The 17,264-nt window shown below is 38.4% G+C and overlaps 2 protein-coding genes across 3 annotated transcripts; both read left to right on the top strand.

Annotated features, from left to right (window-relative positions):
- Window positions 1-206: 206 nt before the first annotated feature.
- On the top strand, window positions 207-3,685 carry ZBTB43 (zinc finger and BTB domain containing 43). Its single transcript, XM_065737339.1, has one exon. The coding sequence runs from the start codon at window positions 227-229 to the stop codon at window positions 1,619-1,621; it is 1,395 nt and encodes a 464-aa protein (XP_065593411.1). The 5' UTR covers window positions 207-226; the 3' UTR covers window positions 1,622-3,685.
- On the top strand, window positions 1,292-17,264 carry ZBTB34 (zinc finger and BTB domain containing 34). 2 transcript variants are annotated; one of them, XM_065737332.1, is made up of 2 exons: window positions 1,292-1,349; window positions 15,192-17,264. In XM_065737332.1, the coding sequence occupies exon 2, from the start codon at window positions 15,214-15,216 to the stop codon at window positions 16,711-16,713; it is 1,500 nt and encodes a 499-aa protein (XP_065593404.1). In that variant the 5' UTR covers window positions 1,292-1,349; window positions 15,192-15,213; the 3' UTR covers window positions 16,714-17,264. The 2 variants fall into 2 exon arrangements, with proteins under 2 accessions (XP_065593404.1, XP_065593405.1); XM_065737333.1 differs by lacking the exon at window positions 1,292-1,349 and adding an exon at window positions 8,579-8,663.

The following is a 17,264-nucleotide window of genomic DNA, read 5'->3' as shown; positions in this document are numbered from 1 at the left end:
TGAATATGCTGGTGTAGCAATTTGTGTCCTCAGTACAACTTTCGGGAAAGAGAAAGATGAAATCGAAGGGGGGAAATAGAAATACAGCAGTGACAGCATGTTCCAGGAAATGTTGGAGTGGCTTCTGTATGAGTTTATAAGGAAACTGAGAGATTAATACTTTACTAAGCAGAATTTCTGATCTTTTGTTTGTTTTCTTTCAGCACAACACTAAATTTGTAATGAAATGGAGTCTGGATCAAGCTCTTTCCGAGTGGAATTTCCAGATTTTTCTAGCACTATTTTGCAGAAGTTAAATCAGCAGCGCCAGCAAGGACAATTATGTGATGTGTCCATTGTAGTTCAGGGCCATCTCTTCAGAGCCCATAAAGCTGTTCTTGCAGCTAGTTCACCTTACTTCTGTGATCAGGTTCTCCTGAAAAATAGCAGGCGAATAGTTCTGCCTGATGTGATGAATCCGAGAGTATTTGAAAACATTCTTCTGTCTACCTACACAGGTCGGCTGGTAATGCCTGCTCCGGAGATTGTTAGTTACTTGACAGCAGCAAGTTTCCTTCAGATGTGGCATGTAGTGGATAAATGCACTGAAGTGCTAGAGGGAAACCCAACAGTTCTCTGTCAGAAGATGAATCATGGCAGTGACCATCAGTCCCCAAGCAGTAGTAGTTACAATGGCCTTGCTGAAACCTTTGAACTTGGCTCTGGAGGACAGACAGAATTCCACAAAGTGCAGGAACTGAGGGATGGTGAAAACGAAGAAGAGAGCTCTAAAGATGAGCTATCGTGTCAACTGACAGAGCATGAGTACCTCCCCAGTAATTCTTCAACAGAGCATGATAGACTTAGCACAGGAATGACGAGTCAGGATGGTGAAGAAGGAACTAGTGATAGTGCTGAGTATCAGTATACCAGACCTATGTATAGCAAGCCCAGCATCATGTCTCACAAGCGTTGGATCCATGTGAAACCAGAAAGATTTGAACAAGACTGTGAAGGTGTTGATAATCCTTATGATGAACATCAAGTTTCTGAATCCATGAATGCCATTCAGGCAGATCATTCAATCCAGTCTTCAGGTGTTGAAGACTTTCATATAGCTGACAAAAAGATGGAAGCAGAATTTGATGAACAGGCAGATGAAAGTAATTATGATGAGCAAGTTGACTTCTATGGCTCTTCTATGGAAGAATTTTCTGGTGAAAGGGCAGATGGAAATTTAAGTGCTCACAGACAAGATCTTATGATAGCAACAGGCTATGGTGAAGGCATTGAAATGGCTGCAGGAATTAAAGAAGAAACGTCCCTCACTGGATTCTCACATGCTGATAAACTGTATCCTTGTCAGTGTGGTAAGAGCTTTACACACAAAAGTCAGAGAGATCGGCATATGAGTATGCACCTTGGTCTTCGACCTTATGGGTGTGGTGTCTGTGGTAAGAAATTCAAAATGAAGCACCATCTTGTTGGCCATATGAAAATTCATACAGGCATAAAACCATATGAATGTAACATCTGTGGGAAAAGATTTATGTGGCGGGACAGTTTTCATCGGCATGTCACCTCTTGTACTAAGTCATACCAAGCTTCTAAAGCTGAGCAGAGTACTACTGAGATGAACTGAGACATTAGAGCTTACATTTGTTTAGTACAGTAATAAACTAATTATTCAAATAGTGTCTGGTACTTGCTATTGTGAAATTTAAATTCTCAGAAAACAAGTTTCATTTATTACGTTGCTGAGAGGAAACCTAATGTTCTATTTTCCACAATGCTTCTCCAGGTGATGGGTGTGAAGTGAAAACGGTTAATCTGAAAGGTGCATGAAAAATGTGTTCTGTAAGGTCTTCGTGACATTAATTGCCATCACAACAGTATTTAGAAGCCCTGTTGTTTTCTAAGTCTGATAAATTGACCCAAATTCTGCAAGTTTTTACATGAAGCAGGAATTCAAGTAGCCTTACTGGGAGGAATAATATATAAAAGAGAACTAGGATAACTGTACTGGGTTATATGTACTGTCTGTTAATAAAATTTCTGTGATTCATGTTTTAAGGGGAAAAAAGTAGAATTCAACCTTAGACTGGAGACTGCCAACATACTCAACATGCATCATTAAATATCACTTATTGTATTGCTTACTGAAAGGCTGCGTTAAAGGTGGTTTGGCTTTCCTTTATCTGTCTTCCACTTTATCTCCAGTAAGACGAATGGTTGCTTAATTTTGTGCTGGTTTCTATTTAAAGAGTCTGTAAAGCACTTAAATATAGTTGAGCACTATGTGAATTTAAATCTGTATTAAATATAATTTAGTTTGTTCTTCCAGGGCCTAATGCTGTATGAGTCTTGGCTTGGCTTGATTGTTACATAATGAAAGCTATTGAAGCGTGTGTAATAAGTATCTTGTCAAAAAGACAAACAAAAAAAAATTAATATTTGGAACTTATCCAAAATACTGAAAATTTTAAGGTCTAACTGTATATTCACATTTTTTGTGACTTAGTACAGTAGCAAGTACCAAACTCTGTAGCTTCATGAATTGACTTGACGTTTATTGGTACAAAATTTTGTTTGAGAACTTTTAACTAGTTTTAGAAACATACTTTAGGAAAATGATTTAGGCAGCGATAATACTTAATTCTTTACTCTTTGAATAGTAAGAAGAACTACGATACAGATTCTTGGTACTGAACTACTGTGACTGGTTACATATGATCATAAGTAGCCAGATCTGTTTACCTCTTTAAATGAAGTTGCTTGTGAGGGGAGGAAATGTAGAAAGTACAGTATTTGAATCTAGTAATGGTGCTGCAGAACATGGTACCTTGCTAATGTCCAAGGTCTGTTTTTTTGCTGGGAAAGTGACGCTTCTTCATTAGGATGAGGATCTCATTCTTGGAGGTAGATGGAGGAATGTTTTTAGTTCTGAGAGATGCTGCCAGCTCTGCAGGTAGAGTGAGTGCATCACTTACAAAGGTGGCAACAGGATTTTGGGGTTGAAGCTTAGTGCATTCCTATGCAAAAGTAGTAACCCATCTCTGTGCTTTACTTAAATATAAAAAGAGCCTTTAGAGTATACCTGGGCTATAATAGAAAGGAGTGATATCCAAGCACAGTGTTTGTAACATGGGGAAAAAAGTTAACCAGCATCAAAGGCCTTCTATCTGGCCCCAGTTAATGCATTGTATCTGGAACATGCAGGATAATGTACTTCAACAGATTCCCCTGTATGATGAAGCAAAAATATGTGAAGATAATTCCAATTTGGATTCTTTTTTAGACTCCTAATTACAAAGTGTCTTGAGATGCAACCAAATTGTACTCTGAACATAGGTGTCTTGTGCAAGCTGGGGTTTATTACTAGGTGGGCTGTAATTGCTGTCATTTTTTTTCTGGCATTCTACTTAAAAACCTCAATTTTTTAAGAGGCTCTAAATCTTCAAACAGTTCAGATATTTTTTCACGTGGAATGTTCTTAAAACTGATACTCCCAAACATCATGAATCCATTGCTGGCAATGGGCATGAATGGTCAGCATCAAGGAGTTCCTATTCTTAGCACTTAATTGAACTCTCTAATATACCACGGTGGCCATATGTATAACCCTTGTAATCAAGGTAACTAAACAGGGATTTGCTCATTAACACTGTAACCTGCTTAATGTATAGAAGCACTTTGTATTTAAAAACAGGAAAAAAAAAAGAAAAAGCAACAAAAAAAAACCTTTATAAGTATGTTTTATAAACTTATAAAATCATAAAGGGAATATCATTTATTTCCACACTGCTAACACTGTCTTTTTTAATGCTAAGAAAACTATAACGCTTGCCTGTTTACATAAGCATAGAGGAAAGGGTTCTTCCACTCACTGGCCCTATTTTTCCATTCTTAAAGGCCTTACTCTGCATACGGGGCATCGTTTCTGCAAGTACCATCATGTTTTTGAGGAAGGTATACTCATACTCATTTCAAGAATGATTGTGTATATTGCATTGCTTCTCAAATTGTCACTTCAGTGTTGCATAAAATGATGAAGGATGTCACTTCCCACTTAACCAATAAGAGGCTGGTCAGGGGCATCTGGCTAAGAACCATGGTCAAGCAAAAAATTGCAGCCATTAAATCCAGACCACCCTACAGAGCTGCCAGCAGAACTGTTTCTTTTTACCAGCTTGGAATGACTTTCACATGGGATGTTTTCAAGTTGAATATTGCTCCTAATTGCAGTTAGGTTACTTGGAAATAAAGCTTTAAAATAAAATGTACTGAGAGAGACACTTTAGATGTTTTTATAACAGGTCTGGTAGATCATATTATAGAACCATATCCTCCTTTAGTGATTCAGCATGAGTAGTATCTTTTAAATATTTGCCTGTTACTGTTTTACTCCATATTATGGCATCATCTGGAACTTCAGCAAATGTTGCTGCACTGATTGTTTATTTTCACACTTTCTGGTGTTAATTTACCTGAAACCAAGTGCTTCAAGGAAAGTACTAAGATTGTTATGAAATGTAATTGAGAAGATTGAGTGTTGAAGTTAAGCTTGAGATACTTCCGTAGAAATGTTACTTTTGTTTACCATGGGCAAAACAGTTGGCTTGGAATGTCTTTACAGAGCTTAACTTACTGTGCTTCCACAGACTTCTAAACACTGAGAAGAAGAAAACAAAGAATTAAATGCTCCCCCTTCCTCAGGCTCACCTTAACTCTGACACCTCTCTTCCTCTCCAACTTCCTAATCTCAGTTATGTTTGCTTTTACTGGGAGTTCCTTTCGCTCACATTGTTTCACTTCACTCTTGGTGAGGTGAAAGTTTGCACAGGAGGCTGGGGTCATAGGCATCCTTGTTTCTTGGTGAGTGGACCCTGCTGTGCAAGGCTTGTCAGTGTTGCTACTCCTTAGTGTGGTTTCTCCATGGACTGTAGCCATGTGATGTGCTAGTTCTTGCTTGGGTCACCCCTGGAACTCAGTTATTTCAGAGGTGTACCCTCTGTAGCACAGCTTATCCATAGGTTGAAGTCCCATGGAAATGTTTCTCCTCTGGCACTGTATGCCCTTCTGAGAGTGAGTCTTCACACATGTCCCCAGTGTCTCCTTTGCATGTCTATCCAGGAGCATCTCAGTTTATCCTCATATGTTTATAGATTTGTTTCCTCTGGAGCATCTCACTTTAATTCCCTGCACCTCTTGCTAGCATCTATTGCTTTTTCTTTAAAGTATTTCAGTGGAGGTGCTGGGCTGGTTCAAGATATGGCATGTAATGGGCTGTTAACATCTGTATCGGTGCTAGCTGGAACCTGTTTTGACAGGCACAGGCAGCTTGTGACCATTGCCATGTGTGCCACCTTTGCGCCCTACTGAAACCCAGCAGTTTATGCCCAGGACAGCTGTACACAAAGTGAGAAATGCTTCTACTGAGCTGCTAGTAATTGCTAGTGCAGTGAATTTGTTCAAGATAAGAGATTTATTTTTCTTGTCTGTGAGCAAGAGGGATGTGATCAGTATGTATCCATATGTGTACTTGGTATATTTAATTCATCTCCCTATATGCTTCATTACCTTAATGATACAACCTTGAAACGTCTGTGTATTTTTTATTTTGCTCACTTCTGCTGTTGACAGCAGTAAGGTGAATATGTTCTGAAAACCAGAATCATTGTACATGTAGGAGGCTTTCAAAATTTTCTATTTCTGTGAAGCCATTCATTGTCCTATCAATGGAAGAACATCTTTTGTTATGACAGATAAGTTCATTTTTATTCCATTCCAGAACTAAGCTGTTAATTACCATGTAATCTATGTAACTGACATTCCAAAAATATCCAAAAACCTTTTAGCAAGGCTAGGATGTCCTTTAGATGTATTTCTGACCCTTCTGAGGGAGGAGGTTACTATTTCACACCACTGTTGTAGATTTGTTACTGTTTTTTAAATGGTACCTTCAAAGTTGCATGCAGCAGCTGTCTTTGTTTAATGGGTGACCAGGTGGACTCCAGAAGGTGCTGTCCATTATGTTCATATGAGATTTTTGTGTTCAAGATACTTTGTCATGTATCAAAAGGAAGAGAGGGTGATCAAAAGCTGATAACATTGAAATCCCTATGCTGTCGAGTCTGAAAGAATGGAGACACTTCTTGAATTTTCAGCCCTTTCATGCTGATGCCAGTGAGGTGACCTCTCCCTGAATTCTGACAGCCCATAGCAGTATATTGAGTATTTTGCTTTAATAGAATTAGAACATTTCTCAAAACAGATGAAAGGGTTTTATTTTGGTGGTGTTGTTTTTTTTGTTTGTTTTTGTTTTTTAATCATTTAAATGCTTAATTGGATAGCTAGAGTTTTTTAGCTATAAGCTGTAAGCTGACAATGCCCTAGGAGAAAATGCTGGAAAACAAAATGGTATATTTTTAAAGTAATCAAATTGTAAGTTCTAATTTTGCTTGAAGCCTGTGTCTGTTGATTGCTGCTCTTTTTTTTTTCTTCGTTCTTCATGGGATTCCATATTTCTTCCAGAAATATAAGTGCTTATGCAAGTCAAGTGAATCTTCCTTAATGAGCTATATGTTTTTATTCTAAACAAGTCATTTATAATAGTAAAACTGCTATCTTGATATTTTGTGAGATGTTACGCTTGTATTGCAGAGGTTGAATAGATTTGTCTATAAATATTGCTGTCTTAACTGTACAGCATGGTTTTAATTTAATGTTACTGTTCAATATCTTCTTCTTATAGAAGAGTCCCATGCCCCCTTTTTGTATAACATGTTTTAATAAATGTTATCTGTCAACTTTGTAATGTTTTCTTAAGCTTGAATGAGAGGAATGCATGTCTAGTACTAGTATTTAATATTTCACTTTTACCAAATTAAGTGCTCAAACAATATTTCAAATCCAAAAGTTGTTCATATATAACTTTATTAAATATGTAAAGAAAAAGTTATCTAGTAGTGTGATTTCTTGAAATACTGAGAGCACAGCACCCTAGCCTAAGAAACTGATAAACAAAAAACTGATTTTTTTAAAACACATGTAGTAGATAAAATTGGAACGAATTCCAGAAATTTGTTTGCTGCTTAGATAATTAGTTGCCACGTGAGTCTGAATTCAGCTAACAGGTTTTACTATAACTGTGTTTTGTTGTTTGTTTTTCTTTTGCATAAAAATATGTACAGACTTAAAACTCCTGAGCACTCATGTAACAGTGGCAGCTTGCACAATCAAAATGCCTACAAGTTAGTTTGAAGTAGGTACGGATAATGCATCTAATTTCTCTTCTCAAAGTGTGAAAGAAATTTCATGCTGTGTAAATGCATTAAAGGTTAAGTTTATGTTTCTCTGTGGATTCCTCTTTTGTCTAAATTTAAACATGTTTACCAAACAATTTGCATTGTCCAGCTGTCTATCTCTTTATTCCTCATTGATCCGTCATAGCTGATGCATCTTACTCAGCAGTTCAATGCTTGCTATCTAAACAATAAATCAACTTACTTTATTAATGCATATGAAACTGATTTCTAGATAAATCAGTATTTGTACACCACAGTCCTCTATGTTCAACAGTTTTGAGCTGAAGATAACATAGAGAAATTCACTTACAGTTGCTGCTAGTTACACTTTCTGTATACACAAAAGAAAATGCTCGGAGTATTCTGCCTGTTCAGCATTAGTCATTTGATTTTCAATAATAAATATCTTGTTTAAGTTTGCAATTTATGCCCTGGTCAGCTTACTCAAGCAACTTTGCACTGTTACTGTGGAGCACCTAATTTCTGAAAATCGGCTTCTTTATGTTTATGTTCTCCTATGGAGGAGAGAAAGTCACTCCTCCAGAAGTTAGATTGTGATGTCTGAGTTGCAGGTGATTATCATAGCAGTAGTTTGCTTCGGTTATTGTCCTCCATCCAGTGTTACAGCAGGCAGTGCGTTTAGCAGTGAATTGTTGCCCTATGTGTGTGGTATGTGCAGTGTAGGTTCCAAAAGTATGTGCAAGCTCACTCAGTGACTGGTGTAAGTGAAAAGGATAGTGTAGTACAGATGACCTTAATTCCTCTTTTATAATGGTCAGTAGAGGCGGTTATTCACAGCTGGGGGGCAGAGGAGTCCCTCTCAACCTATCCCAAAAGTTTGCTTGCTGCCTCTCAGTGTGCTGGGAATGGATTTGTCATCGACATCACGCCTGGTAGCCAGCGTGGTTGTTTTCGGGGTTTTGGTTGTTCGTTTTCTTTTTTGGGGTTGTTTGTTTTGTTTTGTTTTGTTTTTAAACCGTCAAAATCATATATTTCCAGAAATAAGTACTATGGTAAGCTCTTCATAGTAAACGCTAACGTTTTCGTTTCCTCCAAATACCTCTCTTAATTTTTGAACGCGCGTTATGAAGCCAGAGAATGAGAACTTTAGGACCGTTTGTGCCTGTGTTACCCAGAGGTTTCGGTCACGGCTTTGCTCGCTCCTATGGCAGTTTCCCCGCGGGCGCTCCCCGTGCACAGCGGCGGACTGGGGCGGGGCGGCCGCCCGGTGCCGGTGAACGTCACCAGGAAGCGGAAGCGCCGCCAGCGAAATTATTTCCGGGTGCGAGAAGCTGTGGGAGCGGGCGGGAAGCGACGGTGGGAGCGGGCAGGAGTGGGGCCGGGGACCCGCCATGTGAGACGCCCTGACAGCCCCAGGTGAGCGGCAGGTCGAGCCGGGCCCCCGGGGCTGCGGCGGTTCTCCCGTGGGGGCGGAGGCTGCTCTCGGGGCGGGGGGTTCCGGCCCCTGACAGGCCCCGCAGGGGAGGCGGCCCCTCGGGACAGCCGCGCCGGAGCTCCCGGTCGTGCCGCCGTGCGGCTGCCGCTGTCGCGAGCCCCGCGCTGCTGCGGGCGGTGGCTGTGCTGTTGCGACCGACTCCGGTGCCGCCGAGTTCGCTCTCCTCTCAGCTGCATCTCACGGAAAGCTGTCGCTGCGTAACCTGTCTGTGACTCGTGTGGTTCTGATTTGAATTAGAGAGGACGAATTCATGTGCGTCTCGGCCTTTTTTTAGTCCGAACGGGGTACGGCATAACCGGAGCCTCGGGCTCGGCTGGTTGGAGTGTTCCTGGACCGGCACTGGCTGTGGAGCTGTTGCCAGAAGTTGGTGCACTTATCGACTGCTGCTGCTTCGCTTGAGGGGTTGGAAGTTCTTGTTAGGACTCAGTTTTTGTAGCTGTGAGGGCCCTCCAGAAGCTCTGAGGCATGCACAACGTGCGTGATTAGGTTTATTTCAAAATAAAACAGCGTTGAGGGTGAACCTGGAATAAATCTGAACTGCCCCGTAAATGTGGATATGGGAAATCCCAGATATGCAGAGGGAGAGAAAAAAACACAAGTGGTATAGATTTACACACTCTACATGCACACAGTGCTAACCAATTATTTATGTGATAATCGGTAATCGCTCATTATAATATACAAAAGCTCAGTTTCTATGCGTTTATTAAAGGCCTGGGTGTACATATGTTGCACAGCTGATCAAGCGGTTGTTTATTTGATTTTAATAATAGCATCTTAAAATACATGTCTCAGAGTTGTCAGACATTTAGGAAATAGGAATTATGGGATGTAAGCATTCTAGATTAAATAAGCAGTATTCTGGTACTTCCAGATGAGGAAGTTGGTGTGCAGAAGAAAAGTTTGTGGTTGTTACTTGTGAGTTCTTAGAGATTTGAGGCATGTCATCATTAATGTGCCTTTGTTTTCCTGATCTGAAAATACTTTTGCTTATTTTGGTTACTTCTAGATTGTCTTATAGTATTTTTCCCCCATTTTTTACAAATAGATACAAACCTGTAATTGCTGCAATAGTAATAGATTACTAAAGGTGATGATTAGAGGCTTTTTATATTTAGATTTCTTATTGTTGAATTGACCTTTATTCATGCATCAGGAGGTGTTTGACGTTAAATACTTTAATCACTTCCACACAGCAAGGAATTGAGGGTCAATTTGAGAATAAGGGAGGGAAGATGACTGTCAGTCCAGCAGTCTCAAAACAGTGGTCTTTGAATATTTGCTCAAATAAGAGGTTTTCTGTTTTGTTTTTTTTCCTATGGAAATGCTTAAATAGGCAGTTCTAACGGTTGCCAGGGTGCTCCATGCTGAGAGCTGGGAATAGTATTATAATGTTTACAGCATTAGTATTTGCGTGTGTGTGTGTACATTTATACAACTGAAGTGGTTTTAAGGTTAATGTTAAATATTAATATTGAAGTCATCCACTCCTTCAAGTGTTTTCTCAGGATGGTAAATGTGATGCGTGTTTGTGTTCTGTACATACACTTGTTGCTGTATCTGTAAAAGGCTTCTTAGAAGAATACTCATCCTGCTGTAGTCAGGTGAAAAATAAATCATTTTCAATTCCTGATGAATAAATGTCAGAATTCGTTCTTTCCTACAAAAAGTATAGAGGAGTAAGGTACTGCTCATCTGTGAGAATGATGGGATTGTATTCTGTGACACTTGAGGATAGGAGAGTTTGCCGTACAGATGTGAATAATCCTTTGTTTTCTGCTATGGATGTTCTGTACTTTGAGTAAGGTGTTGCAGATCTATCCACAGAAGGGGAATAATGATACTAATTTTCACTGCAGTGTTCTGATGCCTGCCCATGAAATGTATTCAAGAGCTAAATTTGCTAGTCAGCTTGTTCTGACTAGCTTTAGTTTCTGAGGAAATATGAGTTATCCTGCATTTTATAAGGTAATGTAATTAAATCTTAAATTTGCTACGTAGTCTGCACTGTTGTAACTGATTCTATATTTTAGTCGAGTTAATCAGGGAAGCACTCATTGTTAAAGCTCTCTTGAGATGAATAGTAAAGTACGTGTACCTTTTACTGCAGTCTTTTTAATACAAATAATGCACTAAAATTCACTAATTCAAGTTTGGAGAAAAGTGATAGTATTTTCCTTCCAGGGGGTTCTTTTCTTCTAGCTTTCTTCAGACCTTCCCAAAACTTGACACATTCTGTGAATTAAGTGTACAGGTTGATTTGTGAATGGTCAAGACCAGGAGGAAAGAGAATCTTTTATTTATTTATTTATTTACTTTAAAGAGAAGAAGAAAAGAACTAATTGCTTTCATAGGCCTTTATTTTTGTGAGACTGTAGCAGAAATGCTGAGCCAGGGCCTGAAACAGTGATGGAGCAACTAGTGGGAAGGCAGGGCCAGCCCATGGGTGCTCAGGTGGATGCAATGCTCCTGAGTGATTGGAAGGGGTGGAGCCAGGATTTAATTCCAGTATTCTTTAGATGTTTTTTCCCTTAAGTATCAAATTGAAACATTTATTTGAACCATCCTTTCTATTGTTTAAAGGAGTTGTTTGAAATCTGTGTGTATGTACGATACGTGCACTTATAATTTCAGTATATAAAGTGCATGGAGAAGTGTCATGTTAGGTGCACTTTCAGTCCCCAGGCATATGTCTCTCACAACATGCTGTGCAAACCTGGAATGAGCTGTAAATACTCAAGACTGTTATTTATTGTGTGTTTCTGGAAAGCCTTTTAGCATAATTGATTTTTTAATCTATTTTAATCAAATACCATTTGTTTTATCTCACTTGCAGTAAATATGAAATAATGGGGTCTTTGTGATCTTTATAGGCTGCAGAGTTCTCAAGAAAATGACTGCTTAAATTTAGGAAGAATTGATAAAATAATCAATACTACGTATTTATCTAGTACTTCTAAGATTATTGTATGTGTGTGGTATTTCTGCACAAAATTATCTCAGTTGTTGGAAGAGTAGGGTTTGTTTGTTTATTTATGGGGTTTTTTTTAAGATCAATTTATTCCCTGTTTTCAAATATTATTTAAAGAGGACTGACTTAGAAATGTGCTTAGACTGTGACATACCTGGTAACAGTTTTTCTTTGATACAGCTGGTGTTAATTATTATGACTGCTCTAATTCAAAAACTAAGGCAACTGTAAGCTGATAGGAGTGAGAGTAATGTAGGTTTTCCTTTAAAACGTTCCATGATGACAGTTGATAGGGTAACATCGTGGTTTAAAAATACTTTTGAATGATAATGTGTTTCTGCAATAATATCTTAAGTTCTCACAGATGGTGTAGTAAATACTGAATACAACAAAATGTTAGGATCAGTCATTTGAATCATTCACCTCTCAGTGAGAACAGCAAACCATATATCAGAGCTTGAATGATGTTAAACAGGTGCAGACTTAGAAGCAGAAACTAATACCATACTGGCAAATGCACGGCATCATGTTGTAGTTACATGATGCTCTGCTGGTGTTACTGTATGATGTCAATAGAATAAAATGCCGAATGTGTTTTGTCATTATCTATTCTTGTTTTTTGTTTATTTTTAACCGTAATTAGAGCTTCTGTAGAACACAGTTTTAAAAGTAAGTTGTGTTTTTGAAATCTTAAGGAGAAATGTTTAATGTGTATAATTCTCATGTTCACAGGTTACTTCAGTGAACACTTTTAAGATGTAGGGCAGCAATCCACTGCTAGCAATTCATACTGTGATCTATGTTTGCTGTATAAAACTGCAATGAATAAATGTGATGCTGATGCAAAGAGATCTATATTGTTTTGTGTGTGACTGGATGATCTCCCACAGAAGCAAGCAGGGAACTCTACATAGCACTGCTGAAATTCAGTGTGCGATTCTGTCCCGTGTTCCAAAACTGTGAAAGCCTTCAGGTATTTTGTTGTATATCTGCCTGTGAAGATGTTAAACTGTTTGATCCATTTATGCGTGTTAACTAAAGATGTAGGCATAGATAGGTGCTAAACTGTCCAACAGAGGTGGAAACTGTACAGATTAATGTTTGTTGTGATTGTATTTTAATGTTTTTCTCAACCAAGTTCTTTTAAATTTTACTAAATAAGAGCCCTTAAGGTCGTACGAAGCAAGGAGGAACGCCTGTGGCGAAATATGACAAACTATTTCTGTATGTTCTACAAAAAAAATGTATAACTACTGGTAGAATTAGGGTGAAGCTTGACCAGATTCCTGAGATGCAGGATTACAATGTATCACAGGTGGAGACTGGTCTTACTGTTTATTTGTAGTCTTCTATCTAGGTGACATGTCTATGGACTTCACTTAAGGTCAATAAAAGCCCTTCGGTTTAGCTAAGAAGTGCTCAGACAGGAACACTGCATTGGTTTATAGTACATAAGCCCCACAAATAAAGATAGCGACTGATACTTGGTTAGTAAGTAAGCCTGAGAGTGGTGTCAAATGAGAGTGGTGTTGACAGGTATGTATCCTAACTCTTGAAAATTCAATCTTCCCCATGGCATGGACAAGCTAGAGTCTTGAATCTCTTGAATCTTGTTCTCTGCACAACATGGAGAGATGCTTAGAATGCCCAGGTTTATCTTCCTGATTACCTATTCACTTGCATTTTATGTTTGTTTTCATGTTTGATTTCTGGTTTGTCTGGCTTACTCTCAAGCACATAATCTATGAAAGTGATTCAATGACTGAAAGAATTGTCCTGCCAAAGCTGTCTTTGCATGGATGGCTGTGATCATATCACTTCTGAAAACATTCTAATCTTTATTTCTATCAAATGTGAAGTCATATAAAACATCTTTTGTCCTGGTTTTAAATCTCAATTACAAAAACTCCAGCGAAGTACATTTCACTGAAGTTTTCTCAGTGATGCTCATCAGGTCAGGAAGGTAGCTATCTTTTTTCGTTTCTGTTTGTAAAGACTGTGAACCTTACTTTTAGTGACAGATGACACAGCTCCAGTTTTTGTAAGCTTTTTACCCTTTTGCTTTCAGAATGCCTGATTTTTCGTAATTTGATTTAAGTGTGTATATGCCTTGTTACCACATGTAAAGGAAGACATAAATCGGAAAAATAATCTATTAGTACGATGTGATACATTGTGTGTGCTTTCTTCATCAGAAGTCATTGAGTGACATTGAGATCTGTTTGTCCAGTTGGAAGAACAGATGCAGTGGCTATATTGTGTGTTTACCCAATACTGCATTAATGAGAGTAAGCATCAAAGTCTGAAGATTCTCGGTTACTTAATTATGGGTACATAATGAGAGGTGACGTCTGCTACATACACTCTCAAGGGAAAAGTGTGTTTTTATTTTTTACGGTAATATAGAATGCCTTTCTTTAGATTTTATTTTGAAATCTATACCTTTATTTAAAACCTCTTAGAACACGCTTTCCTGTTGCATCAGGAAAGTTTGAGTACTAATGGGGTAAAATATGTGTTAGAATTTAAGGGGCAAATGGTTTTAGCTAGGAAGTGATTGCTGTGTTAGATAAGCTTCAGGGCCATGATCGTGATTTATTTAAAGAGAGAGGAAAGGAGGAATATATGAAAATCACAAGAGGAAGCTTAAAAAATTGAACGTTCACTGGTGATTCCTCACTTTTCCTTCAGATAGTGCTTTGCATGTTGACTCATTTTTTATCAGGAAACCTGACAGTGAGTCAATGGTTTAGAATTGAGTCCATACTTCAAATGTTTCCTTCCGTTAGGATTTCCTTGTTTGTCATGCAAATATTGAATGATGGATTTATTTAATAATTATTGAGATTATTTTCTAAGAAGATAAATATTTTTCTAGACAGAAATGCAAATGATGACAAATTTATTTCAGAGATTAATGTGGTACGTATCTAGATTTGAGGAATATAATTTTTATAAATATTTGTGTGTGTGTGTGTACATACAGACACGTATCTGTTACTTTTCCCTAGTAGGCTTTCAAAACTGCATGAAATACCTTCCAAAAATAATTCCTGGACAATTTAGATGTACAGTTCTCTGCAAGTAGCTTCAAGAAAGAGTGAATACTGTGATATTTTTGACCTGCCTGGTGGCTTTAATATTGTTTTGAGAGTGTGGGATTATTATTCTGTAGTCTTTACCAGGGAGTGAAATTGTAAAGTTTCTTTTAACTTTGATACAGACTGTCAAATGGATCCTGTCATGTGTTATAAGCAATTGAGTTCTGAATGTTACATAGAGATAATTTGAATGGTAGCATTGCAAGAAATAGGTAGCTTGAGACTCTACTTCTCATATTACATCACATTTTTATACTAAGTTTTGTACATTTCAGCAAATCAACGTGGTAATTTTACTTCGATATACACACATGTTTATTTTTGAAATGGAAAACTGTGTTCATTCTCAGTTGTAAATCTTCTTGTTTTTCTTTCAGATTCCACTTTACATCAGTAGAAATGGACAGCAGCAGTTTCATTCAGTTTGATGTGCCTGAGTACAGCAACACTGTTCTGAGCCAGTTAAATGAACTCCGCTTGCAAGGAAAGCTGTGCGACATAATTGTGCATATTCAGGGTCAGCCATTTCGAGCCCATAAAGCTGTCTTAGCGGCCAGTTCGCCATATTTCCGTGACCATTCAGCATTAAGCACCATGAGTGGCTTATCAATATCAGTTATTAAAAATCCCAATGTTTTTGAACAGTTGCTTTCATTCTGTTACACTGGAAGGATGTCCTTACAACTGAAGGATGTTGTTAGCTTTCTAACTGCGGCTAGCTTTCTACAGATGCAGTGTGTCATCGATAAATGCACACAGATACTGGAGAGTATTCATTCAAAGATCAGTGTTGGTGATGTTGACTCTGTTACTGTTGGTGCTGAAGAAAATACAGAAAATCGCAATGGAGTTAAAGACAGCAGTTACTTTGCCAACCCTATTGAGATATCTCCCCCCTATTGCTCTCAGGTGCGACAGTCAACGGCAAGCAGTGATCTTAGGATGGAAACTACTCCAGGCAAAACTCTACGTAGTCGACTGCAAGAAGAAGGGCATTCAGATCGAGGAAGCAGTGGGAGTATCTCTGAATATGAGGTTCAAATTGAGGGTGATCATGAGCAAGGAGACCTGATAGGAAGGGAAAGTCAGATTGCAGAGGTGAAAGTTAAAATGGAAAAGTCTGATAGGCCAAGTTGTTCTGATAGCTCTTCCCTTGGTGATGATGGATATCATACTGAAATGGTGGATGGAGAGCAAGTAGTAGCAGTAAATGTTGGCTCCTATGGGTCTGTTTTACAACACGTTTATTCATTTACCCATGGCTCATCACAGGCTACTGGCGTGTCTGAAACTTTTGGAAACCTTAGCAATTCAAGTCCTTCAAGGTCAATGCTGAGCTGTTTCAGAGGGGGTCGTGCACGCCAAAAACGGATATCCACTGGTCATTTACATAGTGATGTTCAGGGCTTGGTGCAAGGGACTGATAGTGATTCCATGGTGAGTAACACAGGATATGAAAATAGTCCACGGGAAAGAAATACAAGAGGTCATTGGTATCCATACAATGAGAGGCTGATTTGTATTTACTGCGGGAAGTCTTTCAACCAGAAAGGGAGCCTTGATCGACACATGCGGTTGCACATGGGAATAACTCCTTTTGTGTGCAAATTCTGTGGGAAGAAATATACCCGCAAGGACCAACTTGAATATCATATTCGCGGTCACACAGATGATAAGCCCTTTCGCTGTGAGATTTGTGGCAAATGTTTTCCTTTCCAGGGTACACTAAACCAGCATTTGCGAAAAAATCACCCTGGGGTAACAGAAGTAAGAAACAGGGTGGAGTCACCAGACAGAACAGAAGCATTTGTGGAACAGAAAGTAGATAATGATGCTTCAGCTTCTGAAGCCATGGATTCTAGTATGGAAATTCATGCAATGTCTAACACGTCTGATTAAAATATTACACTCTAAGTGCAACACAGACAAGCACATTAATAATGTATTTTTAATATCTTTTATTCTTTTAGTAGATCTTCGTTACAAGTATAAGAGCCTTTTAATTTTCCTGACCTTCTGGAACTTATTTCAAAATAGTTTCTGGAAAAGACTACATAAGTATTCTTTGTTTCTGCCAGAGCCTGGGTTGGTGTCTTGTTTTTTTCACTTTTGAAGATGCTTAAAATATAAAAGACTGTGCTAGGGAACAGGTGGGAAGGGTCTGAAAGTGTCCCTACTGGTTGATCTGGTAAGACACATATTCCAGTGGAGAAAGATATTAGAATAAGATTTGCATCTCTGCTGGATACACTAGGAAGCTGTAGTCTCTTTTTTATTTTATTTTACTTTATTTTATTTCCTAAATCCTGTTGCTGTTAATGAGGATTACGTAGCAGTGGGGAAAAAGAATATTATACATTTGATTCCTTCTATGTGTACCAATGAATTGTTTTGGTTTTTCTTCCCGTTTTTGATAGTTAGTCTGTTTATATATAAAAATTTGCTTTATA

This window comes from Cyrtonyx montezumae, unplaced genomic scaffold, assembly GCF_038088225.1.
Source record: "Cyrtonyx montezumae isolate F1298 unplaced genomic scaffold, pur_monq_1.0 scaffold_20, whole genome shotgun sequence".
NCBI lineage: Eukaryota > Metazoa > Chordata > Aves > Galliformes > Odontophoridae > Cyrtonyx > Cyrtonyx montezumae.
The sequence above is the reverse complement of the archived record's forward strand: the minus strand, read 5'-3'. Positions and strand labels throughout refer to the sequence as shown.